Here is a 25,845-nt window from a genome sequence, read left to right on the forward strand (position 1 = left end):
TTTTAATGTGACGTCATAATTTTGAGTCGTTTCGGCAAGGATCTAGAATCTAGATCCTTCCGAGTACGACTCGACTACTCACCCGTTCCTGATCCCGAGGAAATCCCTACCATTAAGAAGTTAATGGAATGGTGTCATGACCCTCATCAATGGGAAACACAATACAAAGAACAAGTGTAAATTAAAAATTTATAACACCCCCGACGATCCAAAGTATTTGAGTTTTCCAAAACATCATTTTCAAATAAATAATTATGTATTAAGGCAACGTCCATCTTGACAGCTTGACATTTGTCTATTGACATAATATTATGAACCTAACGGTTAACTAACCTTCTTTTCTACAAGAAAACTAGAAAAGAGCTGATAACTCTTAAACGGCTGAACCAATTTTTTTAGATTATATCTAAGAACACTCTCGATCAAGCCACCTTTCAAACAAAAAAAACTAAATTAAAATCGGTTCATTCGTTTAGGCGCTACGATGCCACAGACAGATACACAGATACACAGACACACAGACACACAGATACACAGATACACACGTCAAACTTATAACACCCCTCTTTTTGGGTCGGGGGTTAAAAAGAGCTGCGGGCGCGTTCAGTATACTAATTGATTAATTTAATTTTGAGATGAATTTAAATTAATACCACAAACCTCTAATAGATGGCGCTTTAATACTTTCAAATGCGCATTCTTATCACGTCTAAAGAATACGAGTATAGAAAACATTTATTCGGCACCGTATACTCGTCAATTGTTGAATTGAAATTTTTGAAGTAATTAGTGCCCTCTGGGTACTGATCCAAATTATCTAGAATTGTAATGTAATGCATTACAGTGGGAATTAACCTATATCTATACTAATAAATAAAATTGGAGTGTCTGTCTGTAATTTCGAAATAACTACCTCATATTAAGCTCATATGGTTATTTGAACGATACCATAACTGAATCACACGTTTTTAAAATTTTTGTCTGTCTGTCTGTCTGTCTGTCTGTTTGAAAAGGCTAATCTTTGGAACGGCTGAACCGATTTTGACGGGACTTTCACAGGCAAGTAGAGGATTGACCAGGGCGTAAAATAGGCTACTTTTTTAACCGACTTTCAAAAAGGGAGTTGTGTTTTTCTACCTATGTACACCGAAATCTCCGAGATTTCTGAACCGATTTGCGTCATTTCTTTTTTAATCGATAGAGGAACTTTGCGACATTGTTTCATAAAAAATTTGGAGTCCAACTCCTCAATCCTGATGCTGCAGGGGATCTGACCAATCCACGCGGGCGAAGCTGCGGGCATCAGCTAGTAAATTAATATAGGTGCGGTACGCACACATATATATTATTTACTAGCTGATGCCCGCAGCTTCGCCCGCGTGGATTTAGGGTCTGAAATCCCGTGGGAACTTATGATTTCCCAGGACAAAAGTAGTCTATCCGTAATAGCCCGTCCCCGGGATGCAATTTGTTTCTGTTCCACGTAAAAACATTTAAACGGATGATCCTTTAAAAATCACGAGGGACCACCAGGATTTAGTAAAGCAATTCCGTACAGCATCAGGGTTGAGGAGTTGGATTCTCGAGGTCAACGACAAAGTCTTTACTTGGTACAGATACCTTCAATATCAATCAATTTATAACCGACAGTTTCTAAATCCCATCAGTATTGATGGTGAGATCCCCTACAGCATCAGGATTAAGAAGTTGGAATCCAATTTTTTTATGAAACAATGTCACAAAGTTCCTCTATCGATTTAAAAAAAAATACGCAAATCGGTTCAGAAATCTCGGAGATTTCGGTGTACATAGGTAAAAAAAAACACTATACAATACCCCCGTGCGCGATGGCGAGTCCATCGCCCACAGTACGGGGGCCCTGGATCCTACACACATCCGAGACCTCGAGGCCCAGAGCCAAGAAGGCAGGCCTTAGCCGAAAACAACGGCTTAAAGGACGTTACCGGGGAAGTGTTCTTCCCCGCGCCACACCCGGGCAAGGAGGCCACGCCTCGAGGCCCGTACCCCCGTCTTGACATAGGTCAGATGGAGAAGACCCCGCTGCGAAAGTTAGTTCCCGAGTTTCTTGCTGGTTCTTCTCGGTAGGAACGGCATTGCGAACCAGTGGTAAATTATTTTGACGATTAAAAGCATTTGTAAAATTTATTTGAATAAAATATTGTTACATTGTTACCAATATTTTTCGTAATGTAGCTACACCGATTTCTCTAATATTTCTGAACCGATTTGAAAATTATTATTTTACTTAACTAAGGAAGTTTGCTAAATGGTCCCATAATAAATTCTGGATAAATCCTCCTTAAACACGTTTCAAGGTTACTGCCCGCCTAAGTAATGAAGATTCAGGAACTTGGTGGTGAATTATTAATATCTTAGGTACCAAGCAACAGCTTCATGATTGAACTTGAAGTCACAACTCTTCAAGCCTGATGATCTATGGTACAGCACTCCTATACCATAGGATTAGGGGTTCAGGAACTATTATTTCATTAGTTTGGGAAATAATATATCTGAAGTCGAGCATAGACTTTATTATTGAACTACAAGTTCAAACTCCTCAACCCTGATGTTGCAAGGTTACTGCCCGCCTGGTGAATAAATATCGTAGGTAAGTAACGTAGGTAAGTATCGTAGTAAGTAGTAGCAACGACTAATTTCAAGTCCAACTTCTCAACCCTGACCCAGCAGCATTCGAAAAAAATTAAAACAACATTTTACAGTAAATATTAAATTTAATCAGTCTTTAATCATTTAATTCATTTTAAGTTTTAACCAGTCTTTAGTAATTTAAATCATAATATCAATTTTATTCATTAGTTGTTACATTTTATTACCGAAACTACAAAACAAGCCAAAATAACTTCAAAATACTTTACAATCAATACTCTCTCAATATTCGGCACTGAGCATTGCACTTAGAGAACCTCTTGGGTCGGTTAGATATGGCCAATGACTTGATGTCGAGTTGGGCCAAGTGTTGGTGGTTCTTGGCGCCTTGGCGCGTGGCGGCCAAGTCCGCGGGGCCAATGACTCCGGCTTGCAGGTAGCCCAGTACATGAGGCACGTGGTCTTCTATGATCTTCTTCCTTTCTGCTGCTACTTCTTTTTGCCTGGAAAGATATTTATAATATACTAGACTAGCTTATGCCCGCGACTTTATCCGCGTGGATTTAAATTTTTAATCCCGTGGGAACTCTTTGGTTTTCTGGGATAAAAAGTAGGCTATGTCACTCTCGAGGTCTTAAACTATACCCAGGCAAAAAAGCACGTCGATCCGTTGCTCCGTTGCAACGTGATTGAAGAACAAACCTCCAAACCAATAAACAAAGACACAAACTTTCGAATGTATAATATTGATAGCGATTAGAATGGATTTTCAGTACAAATCACCACAAATTCCAATATGTACTGTATTGTCCCCATCTACTTATGAGGCTTTGATAAAAAGGATGGATGGCTAGTGACAATTTGAACCCTCCAAGTCCATTCTTACAGGACCCAGACAGATTTCTGAAAGGTCGTCGGTGCAAGCCCCACCCGTTACAATATTCAAAAGCAGGTTGGCAATCGAAGGTCCAGCGTTCTTGCATTAGTGGATATCAGTGACTCAAGTAAACTTGGACGGAGACCTCGTTTCGGTCAGTCAAAATTAAAGTCCAATACTCGTACGTCTGTCGAAGGCCGTCGGGACAGACGTGTTCTGGAGCGACCGCAGCGACCTCCAACCCACTGGACCGATGAAGAAGGTGGCGGGGAGCGGGTGGATGAGGAAGGCGGAGGACCGTGTTTGGTGGCGCGCTCTTGGAAAGTCCTATGTCCAGCAGTGGACGATTACATGCTGATGAAATAAAATGGAAATAGCTCGTACCATGCTTTGTCGCAGTCCCACACGTGTTTGGCTCGACTGTCTTCCATCTCTTTATTTCTCTCTCTAACTGCGGCGTTCTCTTGTATCTGCTTCAGCAACTCTTGTGCGTACTGCTCTTGCTTTTCCCTTCTCTTTCGTTCTTTTTCTCGCTCTTCCGCTTCGTCGGCTGCTATTTTTGCTTCGGCCTGGAAATTATTAATTGGCTGTTTTGTAATATGGTAAAAATTACTGAAAACTAGATGATGCCCTCGATTTTGTCTGTGTGGGTTTGGATTAGTTTTTTTTAACTCAGTGGGAATTCTATCATTTGCTGGATAAAAGAAAAGCAGACCAAGTGTGAGTCAGACTCACACACCGAGGTCCTGAACTACAGTCGTATTTTTTTCGATATTTAGCATAATAAATAAATAAACAATGCATAAAAATAAATAAAAATATGTTTTAGAATGTACAGGTATATATGATATCCCATTTGGTATAGTAATCTTACTTCGATAGTTAAAAATACTAATTATTTCGACCACATTTTAATTTTTTTTTTTGTGATGTACCTAACCAAAAATTCATGTTTTTTGGATTTTTTCCTTTACTTGTGCTATAAGACCTACCTACCTGCATCATAATTCTGGGTCGACGGGTGAAAACCCTATAGGTTTTTCTCACAGACACGACAGCCGGAGAGACAGACAGACAACAAAGTGATCCTTTAAGGATTCCTTTTTTCCTTTTAAGGTACAGAACCTTAAGACGCTCCAAGTTTCGAATGGCCTCGAGCATTTGGTTCCCTCTCGCCCCTCTACACCTCGACATTAATTTACTTTAATTTTTACCGCCATCTAGTGGCGGTAAACTGTACTACGGCTACAGGTCAACCAAGTTAACAACCTCAACATTGGCGAAAAAAGAAACGACATAGCACCGATGCGCTTAGCTTTTTAGGGTTCCGTGCCTCAAAAGGAAAAACGGAACCCTTCTGGGAACACTTTGTTGTCTGACCGTCTGTCTATCTGTTTGTGTGTCCGTTTGTCGTGTCTGTCAAGAAAATCCATAGGGTACTTCCCGTAGATCTAAAATCATGAAATTGGGCTGGTAGGTAGGTCTTATAGTACAAGTATAAAGGAATAAATCCGAAAACCTTGAATTTGAGGTTACATCACAAAAAAAATATTCATTCAAAATTCCAAATTTCATGATTCTAGGTCGACAGGAAGTACCCCATAGGTTTTTTTGACAGACACGACGGACGGACGGACAGATAGACAACAAAGTGATCCTTTATGGGTTCCGTTTTTTCTTAACCCTAAAAATAGATAAAAAACTTAAAAACCACCAACACTAAATAGTAAAAGCAATTTAATTTACCATCCAAAAAATGATACTATAGAACTACATTTTACTCTAATATGTTCGATAAAAATTAAATTATTTTTTATTTTTTAGTATTGGTGGGGGTTTTTTTTTATTATGCATAATAGTGATTGATTTATTATGCAAAATTGAAAAAAATACCCGAATACGGGACCCTCGGTGCGCGAGTCTGACTCGCACTCGGTTGGTTTTTTTTCCATAGAGCAAAAGCGTGTTAGAAGCGGCAATGGAGAAAATTTAATGTGTGTTGATATCGTAAAAGACCTGAATTAATATTTTTTATTCAATTATAAATTAGCACTTGTTTGCTATCTCACCTGGTAAATAGCAGTAGGTAGTAAGTGACGATGTGAAGCGTACTTTGACTTTACTAAGACTACATTCAGAGTCAATATTGAATCGTGCTATAATGCATAAAATTTAAGAAAGTGCTTGCCATTTAAGTTTTATCCGTCAATTGATATTTGAAAAAACCGGCCAAGTGTGAGTCAGACTCACGCACTTAGGGTTCCGTACTCGGGTATTTATTCCAACATTTTGCACGATATATCAAAAACTGTTATTCATAAAAATATGTTTTATAATTATTGGCGTCACTCAGAAAAACAGGTATTATTTAAATATTTTTATCGAATTATTGGAATGTCCTCTTCAAAACCAACACAAAAAAACACAAGTTTAATGTGTAAGGTTATCCGAGAGTTTTAATCTAAACAAACTAATGCCAAAATAAATAATTTAATTAGAGCGTGATTGCTATCACAACATCTAATTATTCAGTTCACAATCCAAATACCGAAAATATGCGATATCGCTCCGAATCTCAGAAGGAGACTAAACTAAAACCTTCGAAACACCCGTATTTATGCAAGTTCAATCTTGTTGGCCTCCTAGCAACAGATTGCATGACATCGAATGAGCGAAATATCGATTTTATCAAACTACCTGCATTAGATAAATTAATAATTTTATATTATTTTTGACAACTCAAATCAATTTTTAAAAATAACCTTACAGTTCGGCCGTCCTGAATTTAACACGTCCTCGTGTTTCTAATCAATCTTGTCATGTCAGTCGCGGGCTTCCTTGCCCATAGTCAAATGAAAATCGTGGGCTATCCTGCCCTCCGTCAAATCATTAAAACCTACCCTTGAACTGCCGAACTCTCAGTTTTAATATCCAGTCAACAATAAATCCAAAAGACTAACTTCTCATTCGATGTATACAAAATCTGAACCACTTATTGCAAATTACTTTCCACTTCACAAAAGACTAAATTATTAAAAAAAAACTAAAAATTTTAATCACCAAATCAAACTCAATAAAAATTTTAATAAAATGTGGGTTGTTTACAAAAAGATACCAAAGCGAAATTAAGACAACGTGAGACACGTCCCGCGTCTGAATTATTGGCGTCACTCAGAAAAACAGGTATTATTTAAATATTTTTATCGAATTATTGGAATGTCCTCTTCAAAACCAACACAAAAAAACACAAGTTTAATGTGTAAGGTTATCCGAGAGTTTTAATCTAAACAAACTAATGCAAAAATAAATAATTTAATTAGAGCGTGATTGCTATCACAACATCTAATTATTCAGTTCACAATCCAAATACCGAAAATATGCGATATCGCTCCGAATCTCAGAAGGAGACTAAACTAAAACCTTCGAAACACCCGTATTTATGCAAGTTCAATCTTGTTGGCCTCCTAGCAACAGATTGCATGACATCGAATGAGCGAAATATCGATTTTATCAAACTACCTGCATTAGATAAATTAATAATTTTATATTATTTTTGACAACTCAAATCAATTTTTAAAAATAACCTTACATAATGTACAGGTAAATCCCTTTCATATGATACCCCACTTGGTATAGTTACCTTAATTTGAAAATCAAAGCACATTTAATTTTTTTTCAAACGATGTAACCAAATTCGGGGTTTTCAGATTTATTCCTGTACTTGTGCTATAAGACCTACCTACCTGCCAAGTTTCATGTCTCTAGGTCAACGGGAAGTACCCTATAGGTTTCTTGACAGACACGACGGACAGACGGACAGACGGACAGACGGACAGATGGACAGACAGACAACAAAGAGATCCTATAAGGGTTCCGTTTTTCCTTTTAAGGTCCGCAACCCTAAAAAGGGTAAAGGATAATAATATGTAAACCAGTGTCCTACCCGTTCAGAGTTCAGACCTGAGCCAATTTGGAAATTGTAAAATACTGACTCGATCGGGGGCTTGATATCGAACCCAGGACCTCCCACTTAAATGCAATAGGTATATAAATAAGATCATGTTAACAAACTGGATTAATTGAATTTATACACAAGGATTGTTGGTGAGAAATAAAAATGGTTTTGTAGGGGTAATAAAAAGTATATATTTTTTATATTAAATTTATGAATGAATAAAATATATGAAAATAGAATATGTTTGGTATTATAAAAGTGAGGCAGTATTAGTGATTTTCATCAGTTTATTTTAACACAGAAAATTATTTAACTTGTTACTGAAAATTAAATCTGATTCAAAAAATTAATCAGTGATTTAGATATTTTTATTTTATTTTTAAATTTCACTCATAACTTTGACCACAGTGCCGAGTGAGAGTGCAGATTGTGAGTTATGAATAAATTTACAAAATACCTACACTTAAAAGAATTCAGAAGTCAATTTAGATGTGAAAGCCCTAAGGGCAACAATAATTTAGATAATTTTATAAGTTATTAAAATGTTCGCGTAGAAGCTTATCAAGAGTTTTGATCTTTTAAATAACCTAACTGCAATATTAATTTGATCAGAATGCACTTGATTTTGCAATCACTTAATCAAAATGGCGACCTAAACACAAAAGCGTTTAATAGTCATTCAGTCTCGAGTCGGAACGAGACTGGCTTAAAAATTATTATAATTTTTTTTTTTTATAATTTAAACTTTAATTATTACATTTTAATATTACTTTTAATTTACGTAATTTAATTTGTGTAGAATTAATTATGGACATATAATTACTGTCTGAAATAAAATATTTTTATTTATTTATTTATTTAAAAACCGTCATGCAGCCGTATTTGTACAAATTGATTGAAGATGGCTGCCCGGAAAAGATCGTGTGACGTCGAATGGGTCAAATATCTGTTTCATTACTTTTATTTTAAAACTAGCTGATGCCCGCAGCTTCGCCCGCGTGGATTGGTCAGATCCCCTGCAGCATCAGGATTGAGGAGTTGGACTCCAAATTTTTTATGAAACAATGTCGCAAAGTTCCTCTATCGATTAAAAAAGAAATGACGCAAATCGGTTCAGAAATCTCGGAGATTTCGGTGTACATAGGTAGAAAAACACAACTCCCTTTTTGAAAGTCGGTTAAAAAAGTAGTCTATTTTACGCCCTGGTCAATCCTCTACTTGCCTGTGAAAGTCCCGTCAAAATCGGTTCAGCCGTTCCAAAGCCTTTTCAAACAGACAGACAGACAGACAGACAGACAGACAGACAGACAGACAGACAGACAGACAGACAGACAGACAAAAATTTTAAAAACGTGTGATTCAGTTATGGTATCGTTCAAATAACCATATGAGCTTAATATGAGGTAGTTATTTCGAAATTACAGACAGACACTCCAATTTTATTTATTAGTATAGATATAGATAATTCTTGAGAAATAAATTTTGAAAAGCTAACAAACTGAAACAAAACTTTCCTGGCTTCTTCACGCCTCGTGAAATAACTCCTCGTTTGTTTGCAAGTAGGTAGGTAATAAATATATCGATTAAATTACAAAATCACCAAAGATGTATAGATAGATCCAATAAGAAAAAAACCGGTCAAGTGCGAGTCGGGGATAATATTAATCAAAACTATGTAATGTATTTACAGGTTTCCCTAAAATTTGCCTTAATAAGTAGGGCTATATATTTCGACATAATACTATGTACTATATACTAAGTACTAACTATTTCTGAAACCGGTAAAGAAGTTTTGCTTTAAATAAAAGTTGAAAAAACTATAACCCGACTACGGAAAAATGAGACAACTTGAACTCGACTTGGTACAAGTAAAATAAACTAAAAAGAAAGAAACAAGATAGGTGCTTAGTGCATCGTCTTGAGTAAGATTCAATACATCCATCTGGCCGATTTTTTTCGTATGAAATATAGCCTATGCCACCCGGGCCTTTACAACGAATCGATTGACACCTCATTCATCAAAATCGGCCCAATAGTTTAGGCGCTACGGTGGAACACACAGAATCTGGATACAAACATACATACATACATACATACATACATACATACATACATACATACATACATACATACATACATACATACATACATACACTGCTAAAATCATAACCCTTCCTTTCGGCTTTGCCATAGTCGGGTAAAAAACGCTCAAGGTATTCTGTCTTTTTTATTTATTTGCCGCCTCTGCCACTTTCATAAGCTGCCGCGAAAACTCTGCGTCATCACTACATAGTATAAAACAAAGTCGCGTCTGTCAGTCCCTACGTATGCTTAGATTTGCAAACGCTGGCTATGAGATAGGTCAAAAAAAGGGTTCCGTTTTTCCTTTTGAGGTACGTAACCCTAAAAATTTATGCCATCAAGAAATAATTAGTATTTTCAAATTTCAAAGGTAACTATTTATAACAAGTGGGGTATCATAATATTGTGAAAGGGCTTTACTACGTATATATTTTTATGCACAATAGTTTTTGATTTATCGTGTAAAATTTCGAAAAAATACCTGAGTACTGAACCCTCGGGGCGTGAGTAAACTACAACTAAAATAATAAAAGTAAACAAAGAATCTGTTGTTAGTAACCTACCTATGTACCTATCGTACAATTTGCAATATTATGAAGGTATATCGTACACGACAAATCGAGATGGCAATCGGGGTGGAGACGCCCCGCACACCCGCACAGTCCCCGTGCTAGCGAGCGGTGCGGGCGAGCGCAGGTGTGCGGGGCGTCCCCCCGCCTCATATTCCAATTGCCATCTCGACCTATCGCGAACTTTAGTCGGCGATAGGTCGAGGTAGGTAATTATAACTAGCATCTAATTATAATAATCTAATTATAATTATATATAGTACGCGACAGGTCGACATGGCAATCGGGATGGGGACGTCCCACTCACCCGCACAGCCCTCGCGCTAACCCGGTGCGGGATAGCGCGGGTGATGTGCGGCTCATTATCCGATTGCCATGTCAACCTGTCGCGTACTATGGGGTGCTATTATAGGTACCTCTACCTACTTATAAATAAGTTTTGACCACTATTGTAATCTGTGTCGGTAGGTAGGTAGGTACTTAGTACTTACCTACTTACAGTATTTTGCCCAGCTGCTTACATGAATGACGCAACAAGGAATGGTGTGTGTTTATTCATTCATATTATAAAGAAGTAAAGTTTGTATGAAGTAATCTCTGGAACTACTGATCCAATTTTGAAAATTCTTTCATCAGTAGAAAGCTACCATTATTCCTGAGTGACATAGGCTGTACTTATTTATTTTCAAAAAAGCCGTAGGTACGAAGCCGGGGGCGAGGCCGTTTATAGTAAGTAGTAGTACCTAGTTAGTCAGGAGTTTCAATGTTCCACTATGGGTGACGAGGTTTCGGATTCAATTCCAGGAATCGGGCCAAAAAATAGTGTGCCGCACAATATTTTTATGTAATAATAGGTATATGGGAAGATAAGTAGGTACTTACGCGATTTTCATGCTTTCAATCTTTTGTAGTTGGGATCGTTTTAGTCGAGATATTTTCGGCATCCTGATATTTGACTATGATACCTTCGTACCTACCTAACACAATTTAAAACAACGAAATAACTAAAAAACACTTCTAAGTACCTATTTACTATGGAGTTCACTAAATGGATGATAAAAGTTTCTTAAAACTAAAACAAATCATCCTTATTCAATAATTTATAAATAATAATTTCGCTACAATAAGATCACACAAAAAATATTTTTCGTAAATCGAGAGCGATTGGCGGGAAAAATTGCGCACATCCACCACGTCTGAAGGGCGCCTGCCGTATGCGTCGCGTCTCCCGCGCAGGGCAGACTAGGATTATTTGACCCAAATGTGAATTTTTCATAAAGAATGTCGAAATAGAATAAAATACGTTTCGAAAGTGTATCATATATATATTCCCTATTATTAAATGTAAGATTTACTTTCGTGGTTGCACAGGTAAAGAAGTTGATACACGATCTTAAATGAAGCTACTATTGTATCAGATTCGTGTATTTATCGTAATAAACGATTATTTAAATAAATAACTCTAAATAACTAAAGACCATTAACCAAACTATTGTACATATTTTTTTGAAAATTTTGTGATGTCATTTGTAGGACTAGATAGGTGTTGAATAACAATACTTTCAAAGGAATAATGTCGGCAGGCCCTTAATTAGTAAAGAACTCTCACATTTTTCCTAAATTCCGCTTCTCTCTCCCTCTGTTCTCTCTGCAGCGCCTGCCTGGAGCGCATCTGTGACGTCAGAGCTTGTTTCGTATCTCGTTTGACTCGCTCGGTCTTTGCGCGTTCTCCGATATCGTCTTGCACATTCTTCTCCAAATATTCTTGCTCTTGGAGAAGTTTTATGATGTTCTCGCGTTCTTGACGGGCTGCCTGTCAAAATGGTGTGGAAATAAATTAGAAATAGAAGTTTTTGAAGCGCTTAGCTCCTTTAAACGTGACTTGAAAGTAACTCGGATCTTTTCAGGGTTCTGTACCTACGCCCAGATAAAGTGTGACTCGCACACGACCAGAGTTCAGTACCATCGTACAAGAAATAGCAATTTTTTAATTTTTATGGCGATCATTTTGAAATTTTTGTTATTTGTTGTATTAGCTGCAATAGAAATAAATACATTTTGTGAAATTTTAGTTCATGAGTACAGCCCACTTACAGACAGACGGACGGAGAGCGGAGCGGAGCGGAACGGAACTCCACAAAGATCGCCTCAGTATCAAATTAACTACTACGTAGGTACACATCAGGCCTTAGATCACTGATTTTTAATACTACAAAAATGCGTCCAACTCATATAAATAAATATAAAATGAATAAAAGATTTTACCTCGTCGGCTAATATTTTGTCGGTGATTCTCTTGTTGATTTCTTCCTTTTCTCTCAATTTCCGTTCTCTCTCTGCCACTCTATAATTTATCCATAATAATATTATATACCCCACCAATGACTAATTCCAGCAAAATTGATCTTTGCAATTAGACATTGTGAGGTCTACATCTCCTGAGGATGCTCCGGTGTCAGGGCGAAACGCACGTCGAGTGGTGTTGGAATTTGTGTGGTACCTGGTGTTGTGTGGAATTTGTGGCTGCGTACCATACAGATTTCATTGGTTTGGCGGATTATAGCAAATTAAACTTTTGGTTCCTTGTATATCATGGACTTCCGCAAAATAACGCCTGCTTCTATAATAAATTTTGGATGCACATATATTATATGCTTTATAAAAAAAATCATTACACTGCCGGGCATTGAACCCGGTTCTAAGGAATAAGGAATGAAGCAAACAAAGCAATGATGCCAACATGACGGTAAGGGAGGAGTTATAGTGAATGGTCTATGGTTGCTCACTCACATGGCTGCGCTTCTATCAGAGAGCGCTCGCTTCTGTTCCTCGATCTGCCTCTCTTCTACAATGACCATGGCCTTTTGCTTCTCTTTCCACGCTTCACGCGCCTGTTGGAACGTCTTCATCTCTCTTTGCATCTTCTCTGTTTGTTCGCGCCTCTGTTGGAGCTCCCTGGGATGAAGCATTCATTCTATTATCGTTGCGGATGAGCGCAGGTGAAGTGCGGGTGTGCGGGCGTCCTCCCGCCTCATACCCGATTGCCATCTCAACCTGACGCGTACTATAGGTCACTATTTCTTTACCACCCAAATAATAATAAAAAAAACAATATTTATAAGACAGTGTGAAAAGCAATTTTTGTCTAAGTTTAAGTAAAAATCTAATATCTATCTATCTTGAAGCTATGTAATAAAAATTGTAGTTAAAATTTTATATTTTGTCAAGTCTAAATCACAACTCTGCATAATAAAATGAAGAAGTTGTATAACATAAATGAGGAAACTGAAAAGCAATCACCTAGGCCTAGCTGATCCAAATAATGACCTAGAATTATTCAACCCCCATTTTGAAGGAAAAAATATGTCACATCTTTCACAACTTATTAATACTTACGAAGTGGTCTTATAAATTCAACAATTGATAGTTAAAAAGTATACAATACTAGAGCCTCGATAGCTCAGCAGTTAAAGGAGTGGAATGAAATTCGAAAGATCGTCGGTTCAAACCCCACCCATTGCACTATTGTTTTCGTACCTACTACTAGCACAAGCTTTGTTAGTACAAGCTTAGTTGGAGGGAAAAGGGGAATTAGTAATCATGATAAACTTGGCTAATCTATACCTATACTAATACTATAAATGCGAAAGTGTGTCAGTCTGTCTGTCTGCTTTTTTTTTCACGGCCCAATAGTTTAACCAATTTATATGTTTAGTACTGAGGTAGTCAGAATACCAGAAATTTATGCAGGCAACTTTTTATCCTGGAAGATCAAAGAGCTCCCAATAAATCAAAAAACCTAAATTCCCGAGAACGAAGTCGCTGGCATCCTAGTATTTTGAATAAATTTTTGAGTCTGTCAATGAATTGCTAAACTGACCTCTGGTCCTCAGCAGCTATGGTTCTGTCAACTTCCTCCAGCATCTTCTTCTCAATGAGCATCTCCTCGTACTGGCACTGGCGCTGCAGCTGTCTGTTGACCAACTGCTGCTGCAACTCATTGCAGTAGCGCCTATTCTTCTCCTGTTTCAATTTCTCGTCATGTTCTCTTGCCTCATCATCATTGTACAGGCAGGTGGAGAGGATTCGATTTGCCTGTTCTTCTTGGGCCTGAAAATGGAAGAGAGTTTTATTTATTTATTATAACTATCATAATAATATACCCTATCCACGGAAAGAAGTAAGTAAAGGGCTCTCTCTGCTACATAATCCCATAAACATGACAGAGCAAAAAACTCAGTGGGTGTTAACAGTTTTGAGTCACCAATCAATCACAAACAAAACTATGCTTTCAAATTGAAGTTCGAATGTTTTTTGAAAACATTTTCGAAATCAAAGAGAGAGCCCTGATACTTATTTTTTCCATGAATAGAGTATAATAATATAATAATAATTTTTCTTTATTTAGGGTAAAAACCCAAAAAAGTATACAAAAAAGAAATAATAATTTATAATAATATTAACATTATTTAAATTAAATTCAAAATAGCACACTGGAGGTGAGCAATTTTGAGCTATAGGATAGTATAGGATAGTATGCATGGCTTTCGATTTTTTTAAACTGTTACAAACTGTACAAAATGTTCATTTTGTGTACAGTCTATAAAATAACATATAATGTTGTCCATTACTATGTTGTTGCACTCTCATTCAATGTTGCCAATATCTATTTTATTATTAGTTACAAATCAATTTGATAATTAGTTGCATTATTTTTTTGTTAATTGGTTGCAAGTCACCTCCACATGTAGTTGCATGTAAAAAATGCTCACTTTGAGAGAAGAGCTCTGCTCATTTTGAGAGGAGAGCTCTGCTCCCTTTGAGAGGAGAGCTCTGCACTCTTTGAGAGGAGAGCTCTGCTCTCTTTGAGAGGAGAGCTCTGCTCATTTTGCGGGAATAGCTCTGTTCACTTTAACAGGAGAGCTTTGCTCAGTTTAAGAGGAGAGCTTTCCTCACTAGTAGGCCTACGATGGGTTGAGATGATGATGATGATGATGATGATGACTGATTCTGGAATACTGAGAGAACTACCTTATCCTGCAACCTCTTGTACTGGTTGTTGAGCATCTGCAGGTTTAGGTCGCGGCACACATATCCCGCCTGCAGCTTCTTCATCAGCTGACGCAGGCCAGGGTCTCTCTCCCTCAGGTAGTGCCTCCGCAACAGCTCACAGTCCTCTTCCCTGCGCACTCGGGCCACTTCCATGCCTAAATCAATCTCTTTTCTGGCTTGTGCATTGACTATTGCTGCATGATCAGTTCTCTAGAAAAGAGAAATAAAATACCTCAATATCACAATGTCATCTACAACTTATCAGAACTATTAAAGCTGTTAAAGTAATTAATTCCCAAGCTTTCTTATAATTTAGTGAGATAAACCTTCACATTTAAATAGGATTTATCAGTAACTTTGTTTTATAAAACTGATTGCTTAGTTTACTTAGCCTAGAAGTGAGCATTACAAGTTTTTTTTTTGTTTCTAGTATTTGGTGTATACAGGGTGTTTGGTAATTACTAATTAGTATACAGAGTGGTCAAAAAGTCGTAAATCAAACGCAATAGGGAGATAGAGGAGGTCATTTCCAGCAAAAAAAAAATTTCTACAGCATGGCCATATTTAAATTGCCCTAAGAGTTATGAATATTTTAAAAATGAGATAAAAAACAATAAAACAAACGATGTTGTGTCATTACTAGATAATGTATCAGCACTACAAACCTTCTATTGAGGCTCTGGCTACCAAATTACAAGAGCAATTATTTTTTTTTCCAAATCTTTTAAAGCATTACCAAAAATTAAATGTCCTTTAAAAGCGCACTGTGAAAAAAAAATGTACTACGGAAAAGTGACCCTGTATCAGAAAACTTGCTGATTTAATGCCAATTTAAATGAGGTATAACACATTACTCTTTGTTTGGTAATTCTGGTATTATAATCGTTTTTTCATATCAAGGTGCAAATTTCAGTAGATTAGTTTAATTCAAAATAATTTTGAAGATTATCATGCTGCTAGTTAAACTGCTAGTTTTTTGTACGTTGGAATGCTAAAAACATCACTGTACTTGTCATACTTAAAATTTGTGAAAAGAACAGAAACCCTTCACTACCACCACATGCCAGAACTCGGAGAGGGAAGGCCCTCTCAAATATATAAATATCCCTTTTATAAAAATCCTTCCAAAAGAAGTGAGGTAATGATTTTACAAAAAAAAATCATTACTGGAAAACTATGCTTTTCCGCCACGGGGGATGAAGAGGGGAGGCTTCCCAACCCCCCTCCCCCCCAGTACGCGAGTACCGGATGCCTATATTTTTACCAGTTTTTTTTAATATATAGATCTAGGCACCTATATACAATTCCATAAATATGTTTCTATATTTTTTTTTCCACAACATTCCCTTGACTGCAATATCATGGTGACAATTATGAGGTCTCACTCCTATGAGAAAAAACAAGAATGTTCACCTCTGCATTTTTTGCAAGCCGTCTAATTTGGGCTTTACCTCTTGATAATCCTTCTCCATTTCTGCTTCCTTCTGTATAAGCGCGAGGCATCGTCCCATTCTTCCGTCCTCCATACGGCTGTTCAACCATTGTATATCCAGTGCTCGCTGGTATGTTTCCAGCTCTTTACGACGCGCTTCTGCTATAGCATTGCGCTGCAACTCGTTTTTGGGCTCCTAAAATACGAGAAGATAAGTTGAAAGATAAAATTATACTTAAGTTTTATATGAAAAAGTACCATCCACAGAATTTGCTATACCTACCATTGTTCAATTGTAAAAGGTTGCGGTTACAAATTTAATATTCAAATAACAAAATTAGCTGATAACATTCTTGAAAAATCCAAACAAAATAATAACAAAACAAACTCCACACCACAGACCAAAGACCAATAACACATAGGAATTAGGATACGTGCTCCACAGACTCTGTTATATTTTCAAAGACTACAGTGTGTCTAGAAGAAACTTTTTAGAGTTTTGTCTCTGGCTTCTAGTTTTTTAAGTATTGTCAATGTCAAATGTAAATTGAGCTGCCAGGTGCTTATCTATTTAGCTGATCTAGCTAAAAATTGGTGAGCAACATAAAGTATCCATCAAGGCATGATCAAGGCGCTCTTGGCGCGTGGCCAAAATTGGAACTAACGCCGCCATCTTCTAAAATGTCATGTTGCCCCATTGTATGTGGTGTTGCTAAGTAAAAAAATCTTAATTTCACTGTTTTTCCGTACCTCAAAAGGAAAAACGGAACCCTTATAGGATCACTTTGTTGTCTATCTGTCCGTCCGTCGCGTCTGTCAAGAAAACCTATAGGATACTTCCCGTTGACCTAGAATCAGGTAAGTTGTAGGTCTTATAGCACAAGTAAAGGAATAAATCCGAAAACCATGAATTTGTGGTTACATCCTAAAAATAAAATAAAATTGTGTTTTAAAATCATTCTAAAAATAAATAAATAAATTCAATTTTCAAAGTAAGACGATTATACTAAGTGAGGTATCATATGAAAGGGCTTTACTTATACATTCTAAAACAGATTTTCATTTATATTTATGCATAATAGTTTTTGATTTATCGTCCAAAATGTCAGAAAAATACCCGAGTTCAGAACCCTCAGTGCGCGAGTTTACTCACACTTGGCCGGTTTTTTTTTAAATATTATAATCATTCCATATACAGTCTGACAAGGCTCTCTTAGCGCGTGGCCAAAATTGGAACTAACACCGCCATCTTGTGAAGGGTCATGTGGTGTAGCTAAGTAAAAAATCTAAATTTCAGTTTTTTAAATTAATGAGTCATTCCATCTTAGCGATGTATTCAGGTAATGAATACAGCATAAATGAAATGTGTCTGCATGTTAAAGCTATATTTAGCACTAGGTAAGTATGGTATTTGAGCAGGGAAACATGATAGCTGGCCTATCAATGTTTTTTAATGATTCTTTTTCGATGTACAAATAAAAACGGCTTTCCTTATTTCTCTTTCAGTAAAAATTAGATAAAACTTACCCGATTTTCAACACTAACATTTTCAAGATATTCGCTAAACTTGAGAAGATTTTATTTACTATTTTTTAGTATTTACTATTTTTTATTTTTACTATTACTACTAAAACTTAAACTAGTAAAAACTAGTTTTTATTGTTTTACAATTTTTTAGCCTTTGTGCTACAACTACGCCCACCCATTATTGTCATCCAAGTGCCAAGAGAGCCTTGTCGGACTGTAAATATTATCCAATACACATGTCAATATCTACATGACTATGATTTATTGAATTTTTTTAGCGGATACAATACCTACTGAGTTACATAAAATTACCATAATATTGAGTATGTTTTTCCCTAAATATAAGGAAAATATAATATGTTGGCAACCATAGCATTGTAACTGTCACCGAAAAGACTCGATCCCAAAGCCGCAAATATATAAACAATCTCTCAAGGTCTAAAATTACGTAAAAATTGAGCTATAGTCTACTGTATTACAAAACTTAAAAATAGGACTATGAAAATCATAATTTACAGGCTTTGAAATAATTGAACAGTAACGCCATCCATCGGATCCATGTTGCACTTTATAGGTGACACAGATGAATTCGCCTTTCGGCCATAGTCGGCACAAAGCTCACGTCACTTCAGTACAATTTTACGGCACTTGGAATTTGACGTGTGACAGTAAATTGGCAAATTGCAACTTTCCGCACAGTTGCAGGTTGATAGTGTTTCGAAAATAAAGACTGTCTGTAATGAAATAGTGATTAAAATGGCTGAGAGTAAAGGTGCGTTAATCGCGAAATCAGTGCAAAAACATGCCGGACGTGCAAAGGAGAAGGTATTTATAGTTTTTATATAATGAGATGGTTTGTGTCCCGTAGAGTATAGTATACCTGTTCGAAAATCGCAAGTGATGTGAAAGTGGGTTTTAAATGTGAGGAGACGCGTTGTTTTAAACCTTCTCTGATAGCAAGCTCTTGGTTTTCTATGCACGGGCAAAATGCAGGTCATTTTTCACCTGTTGCTCCTTCCTTTAACCTGTAGAACTTAAATATGTTTTCCGTGCCTTAAAACCTTGTTTACCTACTCAGCTGACTTGTGATAGAGTTTACGTGAACATCGTGAACAGCTTATCTCTCCAGGGTAATGTTTAGGGCTATTTATAGGTTTCTATTGAGATATATTTCGTTAATGTCGCGCGAAGAATGCAATAATCGGGGATTTTAGTGTTATGCGTGTGTAACTTCTGTTAGGTGATGGCAATATCTGGGGTAGTGTGCCCAATTTTATAAATAACTCTACGGTAGCAAGAGACCGAGAGACGTTGGAGACAGATAGCTAGCTGTCTATGCATCTGTTATTTAAACTTCTATTTTTGTAGGATCGCTTTTGAGTGTCCTACTGACACTATTATGTACTGTACCTAATATATATTTTGCCATTTTATTCACTATGCGAGTATAAACCTTATCCAATAAGTGCTAATATGAAAATAGTTGTAGGGAATCTAATTTATATAGTGATATAAATTAGCTAAAATATGAATTGAATACTTTCACTCTTACTATTTACTTAATTTATTCATAACAAGCTGGTTGTACTGAAAACTGTTCAGTTTTTTTTTTAATTTTAAACATTAGAAAAAAATGTGTGAAGGATAATTCTCCAAGCAATAAAGCTGTCTTTGTAAGCTTTAAATAATGTGTATGGACAGAATTCTATCTGTGTGCAATAGTTAATTTGTAAGTACTTAGTTGTATGATAATAATATATCAACATGGTAGATGTACATTTACAAATGTGTTAGGATAATGACCTGGTTTGGCAAGTAGCCCACTTGTTCACTTTGAAATATTTCTAAGTTTAAACGGGCACACTGAAAAATTATCTAACTGAACTGAAAAAATAAATAGGTAATGCCACTTCTATGAACAAAGTTTTGTAAAAACAGCGCTCAATGTTCTCATAGTAGTTTCTGTGACCAAAAGGCTAGCATGAAATTTGTAAATGTAGTTGATTAAGTTTGTTTCTTGCTGTGCATCTAAATATGAACTGCTTTCCAAACCAGCCCGGTAGCATGGGCAGTAGATAAAAATTATATCCCCGATTATATCCACTAATTTCTATGGCATCGGTGGATATAATCGGGGGATATAATTTTTATCTACTGCCCATGCTAGCCGGGCAGTGGTAAAGTTTTGATATTGTCACAAGTCAGCTTCAAATAATGATAATGTGAATTTACATACTAAGTACATACTTAGGTACACTGCCACTATATTCTTATTACTTAACTAAGTGATAAAAATTGAAATATTTTTTATTCAATATACTTTTTATCATTTTTTTTTATCATAATAGTTAATTAAGTATTGAGTTTAAATAATAATGCAAGACATGCACATTGTTTGTGCATGTCATGTGTATGTAATCATGATTTCATCTGATGTATTTGAATCAGTGCTATAAATAAAATTACATAATTATAGCTACCTAATGCAGGTATAAGAAATCGCATGGATTTCATTGTAACATTTATAAGGAAAACACCAAATTTTACTTCACTTATTTTTGTTTAAAAGAATATATTAGCCATTTTATTTTTAAGCATGTGACTAAGGACAAAATGCATATCAGGTGATTAAAGTAAAGTTATGGTTAAAGTTAAATTCAACCACCAAAAAAAAGTTATTTTGTGTGGTACAAATGAGTATTTGATAACTTTTGACCATGACCATATCCTTTACTGTGGAGGGTTTTTGACTGTGATCTCACCTGGGGGTAAGTGATGATGCAGTCTAAGATGGAAACAGCATAACTTGAAAGGAGTATGGCAGTTTCATTAACCCTGATCGGTTTCTAGCTAGCCATGGTGGTAGGTGGTGGATGGTGGTAGGTGGTGGATGGTGGTCGGTGGTATAATTTAGAGTGTATGATTTCGTCACAAGAAAATGATGTTATGTTGATTATTAATTACATAAACTTAAAACTAAAGCTATGAGGGTTCCAAACGCGCCCCGGTCTAAGAAGAAGCCTACAACAAACTCAGACGGTTATTCTTTTTATTATTACTATTTCCATTCATACTTCCACTAAACGTAAAAGTGAGCCTGTTTTCTTTCCACAGCTCAATCACTCAGAGTTTGGACTCACTAAATTTGGCACATGGATGACTGTCATTGTGGAGGATAGGATACTTTGGACACTTTTGATCCCAGTAAACCAAAAAGATCCCACAGGATTACTTAAAACCTAAATAGACAGTTGCAGGCATCAGCTACTAAAACCTAGTTATTGTAATGATACACTAGAAAGATGATTTACTGTAATGTAAGAAAGAAATTAGATCCTTGTACATATTTACTTAATTTCTACGTTATCAGCGATTTGGTGTGCATTTAATATATTAATAATCTTTTCTTGGAAATAGGAATACATGTTTAAATGCATTGGTAGATATAACACCCAGTCTGTTTACACATATCAGGTTTTGCAAAGTCAATGACCTTTACAAATTGCTATCCTTATATACTGCACAATGCCCGTAACTTCGTCTACGTGAATTTAGGTTTTTAAATATCCCGTGGGAACTTTTTGATTTTCCGGGATAAACAGTAGTCAAAATTTTGCTATATGCTTAGCTTCCATGCCAGAAACAACCATAGGTTACTTTTTATCCCGATTTATTATCGAGTTCCCACGGGAATTTGAATGAAAATATATAATATATCCACGCGGATGAAGCCGAGGGTGTCATCTAGTCTTGTAAGAAAATAAGATTCAAGTACAATTGACAACACTTCCAGTGACTTCGAAAGTAATGTAAGTTTGTACCTACTTAATCTTCAAAGTTACGGGAAATTTTGTCAATTTGTCCACCATTGAAAGTTCAAAAAAACAATAAACCTCGCATAACAGTAGTGTTGTAGTTAAGTGTGACCTGTAAGTTCGTGGGAACGCCCCTGACTGGTATGTTTATGGCTTATCTTTACCCTTGTCGATTATACCATAGACAAGATACAGTAGAAAACTAAAACCCAACTACAATGGTCTTAATAAACGCTAACATCCGTTAGGTCAATTTTGTCGTATAAAATATAGCCTAGCCACCCGGATTTTTACAACGAATCAATTGACACCTCATCAAAATCTGCCCAGTAGTTTAGGCGCTACGGTGGAATACACAGAATCTGGATACAAACATACATACATAGACTGCTAAAATCATAACCCTTCCTTTTGGCTTTGCCGTGGTCGGGTAAAAACTTGAATGACTTGAATCATTCACCTCGCGACCTACGAGACGTCAACAAGTCCAACGAACTGCGGCTCGATTGCGGTAAAATGATAGCTACAATGTCACGATCGCAATCACCTCTTTAGCTCGATTCCATAAAACTTGCATCAATCATTATTACAATCGCTTGTTCTTATTGGCTAAATGGCAAAACGCAGAACGCAGGTACAGCGCTGGTCTTTGGAGCCAGAACTAAAAGCCTCAATAGCTCATCGGTACGAGTGGATTTCATTCCGAAAGGTTGGCGGTTTTCAATCTCAATTGTTGTGATTGGCTGAACTTATGGTGTTCTTGTTGCAACAATGCATTGTAGCCAATAGTGAGCGAGTGTCAACCAATCAGAGGTGATTGCGATCGTGTCATTTTAACTGTCATTCGACCGCAATCAAGCTGCTGATTGGTTGACGCTCGCTCACTATTGGCTACAATGCATTGTTGCAACGAGAACACCATAATTTCAGCCAATCACAACAATTGAGATTGAAAACCGCCAACCTTTCGGAATGAAATCCACTCCTACCGTTGGGCTATTGAAGCTTTTATTGAGGCTTTTAGTTCTGGCTCCACGGAAGACCAGCACTGTGCCTGCGTTCCCGACACAGGCGCAGCAAATGCTGAATGGAGTCCATTTTGGTACCACACACCACGCATCTTATTTCGAGCAAGCATTATTTTATCTGTACTTTCTGTGGCACCAAGTAAATAATTTCTTTCTTTCTTTTCTTTCTTAATGCAAATTCACGCCTATGTAGTTAGGCACACGTGGTAGTTAAGCGGATATGGTGTTTCTCGCTTTGTCAAGATGACACTTTCTATGTCCTACATGGATGAGCACGTACCTACTACCTACTCACAATGTCTCCGCGCGAGACTTGTTAACTATACGAAGACTCGTAAAGTACTTATTGTAAGGTTATTTTTAAAAATTGATTTGAGTTGTCAAAAATAAAATAAAATTATTAATTTACCTAATGCAGGTAGTTTGATAAAATCGATATTTGGCTCATTCGATGTCATACAATCTGTTGCTAGGAGGCCAACAAGATTGAACTTGCATAAATACGGGTGTTTCGAAGGTTTTAGTTCAGTCTCCTTCTGAGATTCGGAGCGATATCGCATATTTTCGGTATTTGGATTGTGAACTGGATAATTAGATGTTGTGATAGCAATCACGCTCTAATTAAATTATTTATTTTGGCATTAGTTTGTTTAGATTAAAACTCTCGGATAACCTTACACATTAAACTTGTGTTTTTTTGTGTTGGTTTTGGAGAGGACATTCCAATAATTCGATAAAAATATTTAAATAATACCTGCTTTTCTGAGTGACGCCAATAATATGTTATTGAAGGTTCCAAAAAAAAGAAAACAAAGGTCTAGCCCCCAAGTGGTAAGCGTTCCGATTCGATACCGTAGAGACTAGAGACCAATATGACCATCTAACCTATAAAGAGAGACAGTAGTTCGATGCCTTTGATCTCGTCAATTCTCGTGGTAAATACGTCCACGTCGACCCTTCCACATGACCCTAACTACGTGTGCCAGTTCGGGTTGCTCCTCCGCACTTACCGATTACTGTATAAACGGCTTCTATCTATAATATCTATATCCTTACTCTGAAGTATGGGTTAAACGGCCATACTTACCATTGACGGTCCTCCTCATTCTGAGAGGAGACCCTGTCTCAGCAATGGGCCGATAATGAGTTGAGATAATGACCTCATTATACACTAGCTGACGCCCGCGACTTTGGATTTAGGTTTTTCGAAATCCCGTGGGAACTCTTTGGTTTTCCGGGATAAAAAGTAGCCTATGTGCTAATCCAGGATGTTATCTATCTTCATTCCGAATTTCAGCCAAATCCGTCCAGTACACACACACACACATACAAACTTTCGCCTTTATAATATTAGTGTGATGCGGCGCACGCGCACATTCCTGGTGGAAACAAAGCATGGTCCTAATTTAATATCACAGAAAAACATTTAAACGTTCCACACACGACCATGTCACAAATCTTCCATCACCTTTCTAGTATCCGCAAGCCATCACTAAGGTCACTGTACTCGTACGTGGTCGCAATTCCACGGACACGTACGAAGCGATTTGCCTCCTCGTTTCTAATTTGAACCGCTTAGGATAACCCTTCCGGTTTTAATTGGCCCCTCCAATTTTAATATGGGTACCTTCAAGTCAAAAGTGAATAGGCATCTTCTATGCAAGCGCGCTCCATCTTAGGCTGCATCATCACAGCCAAGCGCTAGTCTATATAAATTAAAAAAAAAAAGGTCGTGTGGTTGGCCCAATTACTATCACCACTTACCACACACCTGCTACGTGCAATCAGTTGTTACTTGTTGCTCGTAGTAACTCGTAATGTTGATTGGTAAATGTTAGAGCATCGTTTAACGTGATTTATTATTATCTTACTAGCTTTGGCACGCGACTACCTCGGCGTAGAATTTTTGTTTCTTGTTACACCACTGCCCAAAAAGGTTTTGTTTGAGTTTTTTTGCATGTACGTACGGATTTAGGGTTTACGAAATCCCGTGGGAACTCTTTGATTTTCCAGGATAAAAAGTAGCCTATGTGCTAATCCAAGATATTATCTATCTCCATTCAGAATTTCAGCCAAATCCGTCCAGTGGTTTTTGCGTGAGAGTAACAAACATACACACACACACACAAACTTTCGCCTTTATAATATTATAGTGTGAAGTGTGATTCTGTGCCGAAACGCTAAATAATCTTTGCCAGTACGTTGGAGGTTGGAGGTTCAACGAAAGGATTACTAATACATCAGATATTATGACATAATATAACCAGACTGAACGAATTGAACTGAGATATTTATATATTTAACTAGCTGATGCCCGCGACTTCGTTCGCGTGGATGTAGTTTTTTAAAAATTCCGTGGGAACTCTTTGATTTTCCGGGATAAAAAGTAGCCTATGTGCTAAACCAGAGTATAATCTATCTCCATTCTAAATTTCAGCCCAATCCGCCCAGTAGTTTTTGCGTGAAGGAGTAACAAACATACACACACATACACACACACACACACTCACATACAAACTTTCGCCTTTATAATATTAGTGTGATAAATCGTCAAAAATAACAATTTTTGGAAATAATTACAGCTATATCGTATCACTCCTAACTACTGCGCTAATTGATTGATCATGCTAATTGCTAAGTAATGGTTGTAACAATTAAATGTTACGTGTTTCTGTTTGCTATTAATCATACGTACGAGGTAGGTCGGGAAATAATAACAATCGGGCTGCGGGCCTGACCTAATTTATTGAACGATCATGTATTTTTTTTTAATAAAAAATAGCGATCAATTAGATGTACTTATTAACTTTTACAGTTAACCTTTGTTAGAAATTCTATGGACACGCTTTCGCGCTACGAGTATGTGATCGAGGAAAGTTA

The 25,845-nt window shown here is 36.8% G+C and overlaps 2 protein-coding genes across 5 annotated transcripts in view; one reads left to right on the forward strand and one right to left on the reverse strand.

Moving 5' to 3' along the window:
• Positions 1–17,003, reverse strand: part of LOC123867521 (trichohyalin-like) — a 43,942-nt gene extending 26,939 nt beyond the window's left edge. Inside the window, exons 1-9 of one of the 2 annotated variants that reach the window (XM_045909591.1) lie at positions 16,879–17,003; positions 16,615–16,791; positions 15,143–15,373; positions 13,992–14,221; positions 12,902–13,066; positions 12,377–12,455; positions 11,721–11,924; positions 3,890–4,074; positions 2,874–3,131 (exon numbers count right to left, since the gene is read on the reverse strand). In XM_045909591.1, the coding sequence (XP_045765547.1) occupies positions 2,900–3,131; positions 3,890–4,074; positions 11,721–11,924; positions 12,377–12,455; positions 12,902–13,066; positions 13,992–14,221; positions 15,143–15,373; positions 16,615–16,791; positions 16,879–16,881 (1,506 nt within the window). In that variant the 5' untranslated portion in view covers positions 16,882–17,003 and the 3' untranslated portion in view covers positions 2,874–2,899. Of the gene's footprint in view, positions 1–2,777; positions 3,132–3,889; positions 4,075–11,720; positions 11,925–12,376; positions 12,456–12,901; positions 13,067–13,991; positions 14,222–15,142; positions 15,374–16,614; positions 16,792–16,878 lie in introns of those variants that run through there. The other variant, XM_045909590.1, reaches the window with a different exon arrangement.
• Positions 17,004–18,718: 1,715 nt separating this feature from the next.
• The window catches only part of LOC123867523 (myc box-dependent-interacting protein 1), a 98,133-nt gene continuing 91,006 nt past the window's right edge, over positions 18,719–25,845 (forward strand). For 2 of the 3 annotated variants that reach the window (XM_045909595.1, XM_045909596.1), the window contains exon 1: positions 18,720–18,947. In XM_045909595.1, the coding sequence (XP_045765551.1) occupies positions 18,879–18,947 (69 nt within the window). In that variant the 5' untranslated portion in view covers positions 18,720–18,878. Of the gene's footprint in view, positions 18,948–25,845 lie in introns of all 3 variants that reach the window. The other variant, XM_045909593.1, reaches the window with a different exon arrangement.

Source organism: Maniola jurtina, chromosome 8 (assembly GCF_905333055.1).
Source record: "Maniola jurtina chromosome 8, ilManJurt1.1, whole genome shotgun sequence".
Lineage (NCBI taxonomy): Eukaryota > Metazoa > Arthropoda > Insecta > Lepidoptera > Nymphalidae > Maniola > Maniola jurtina.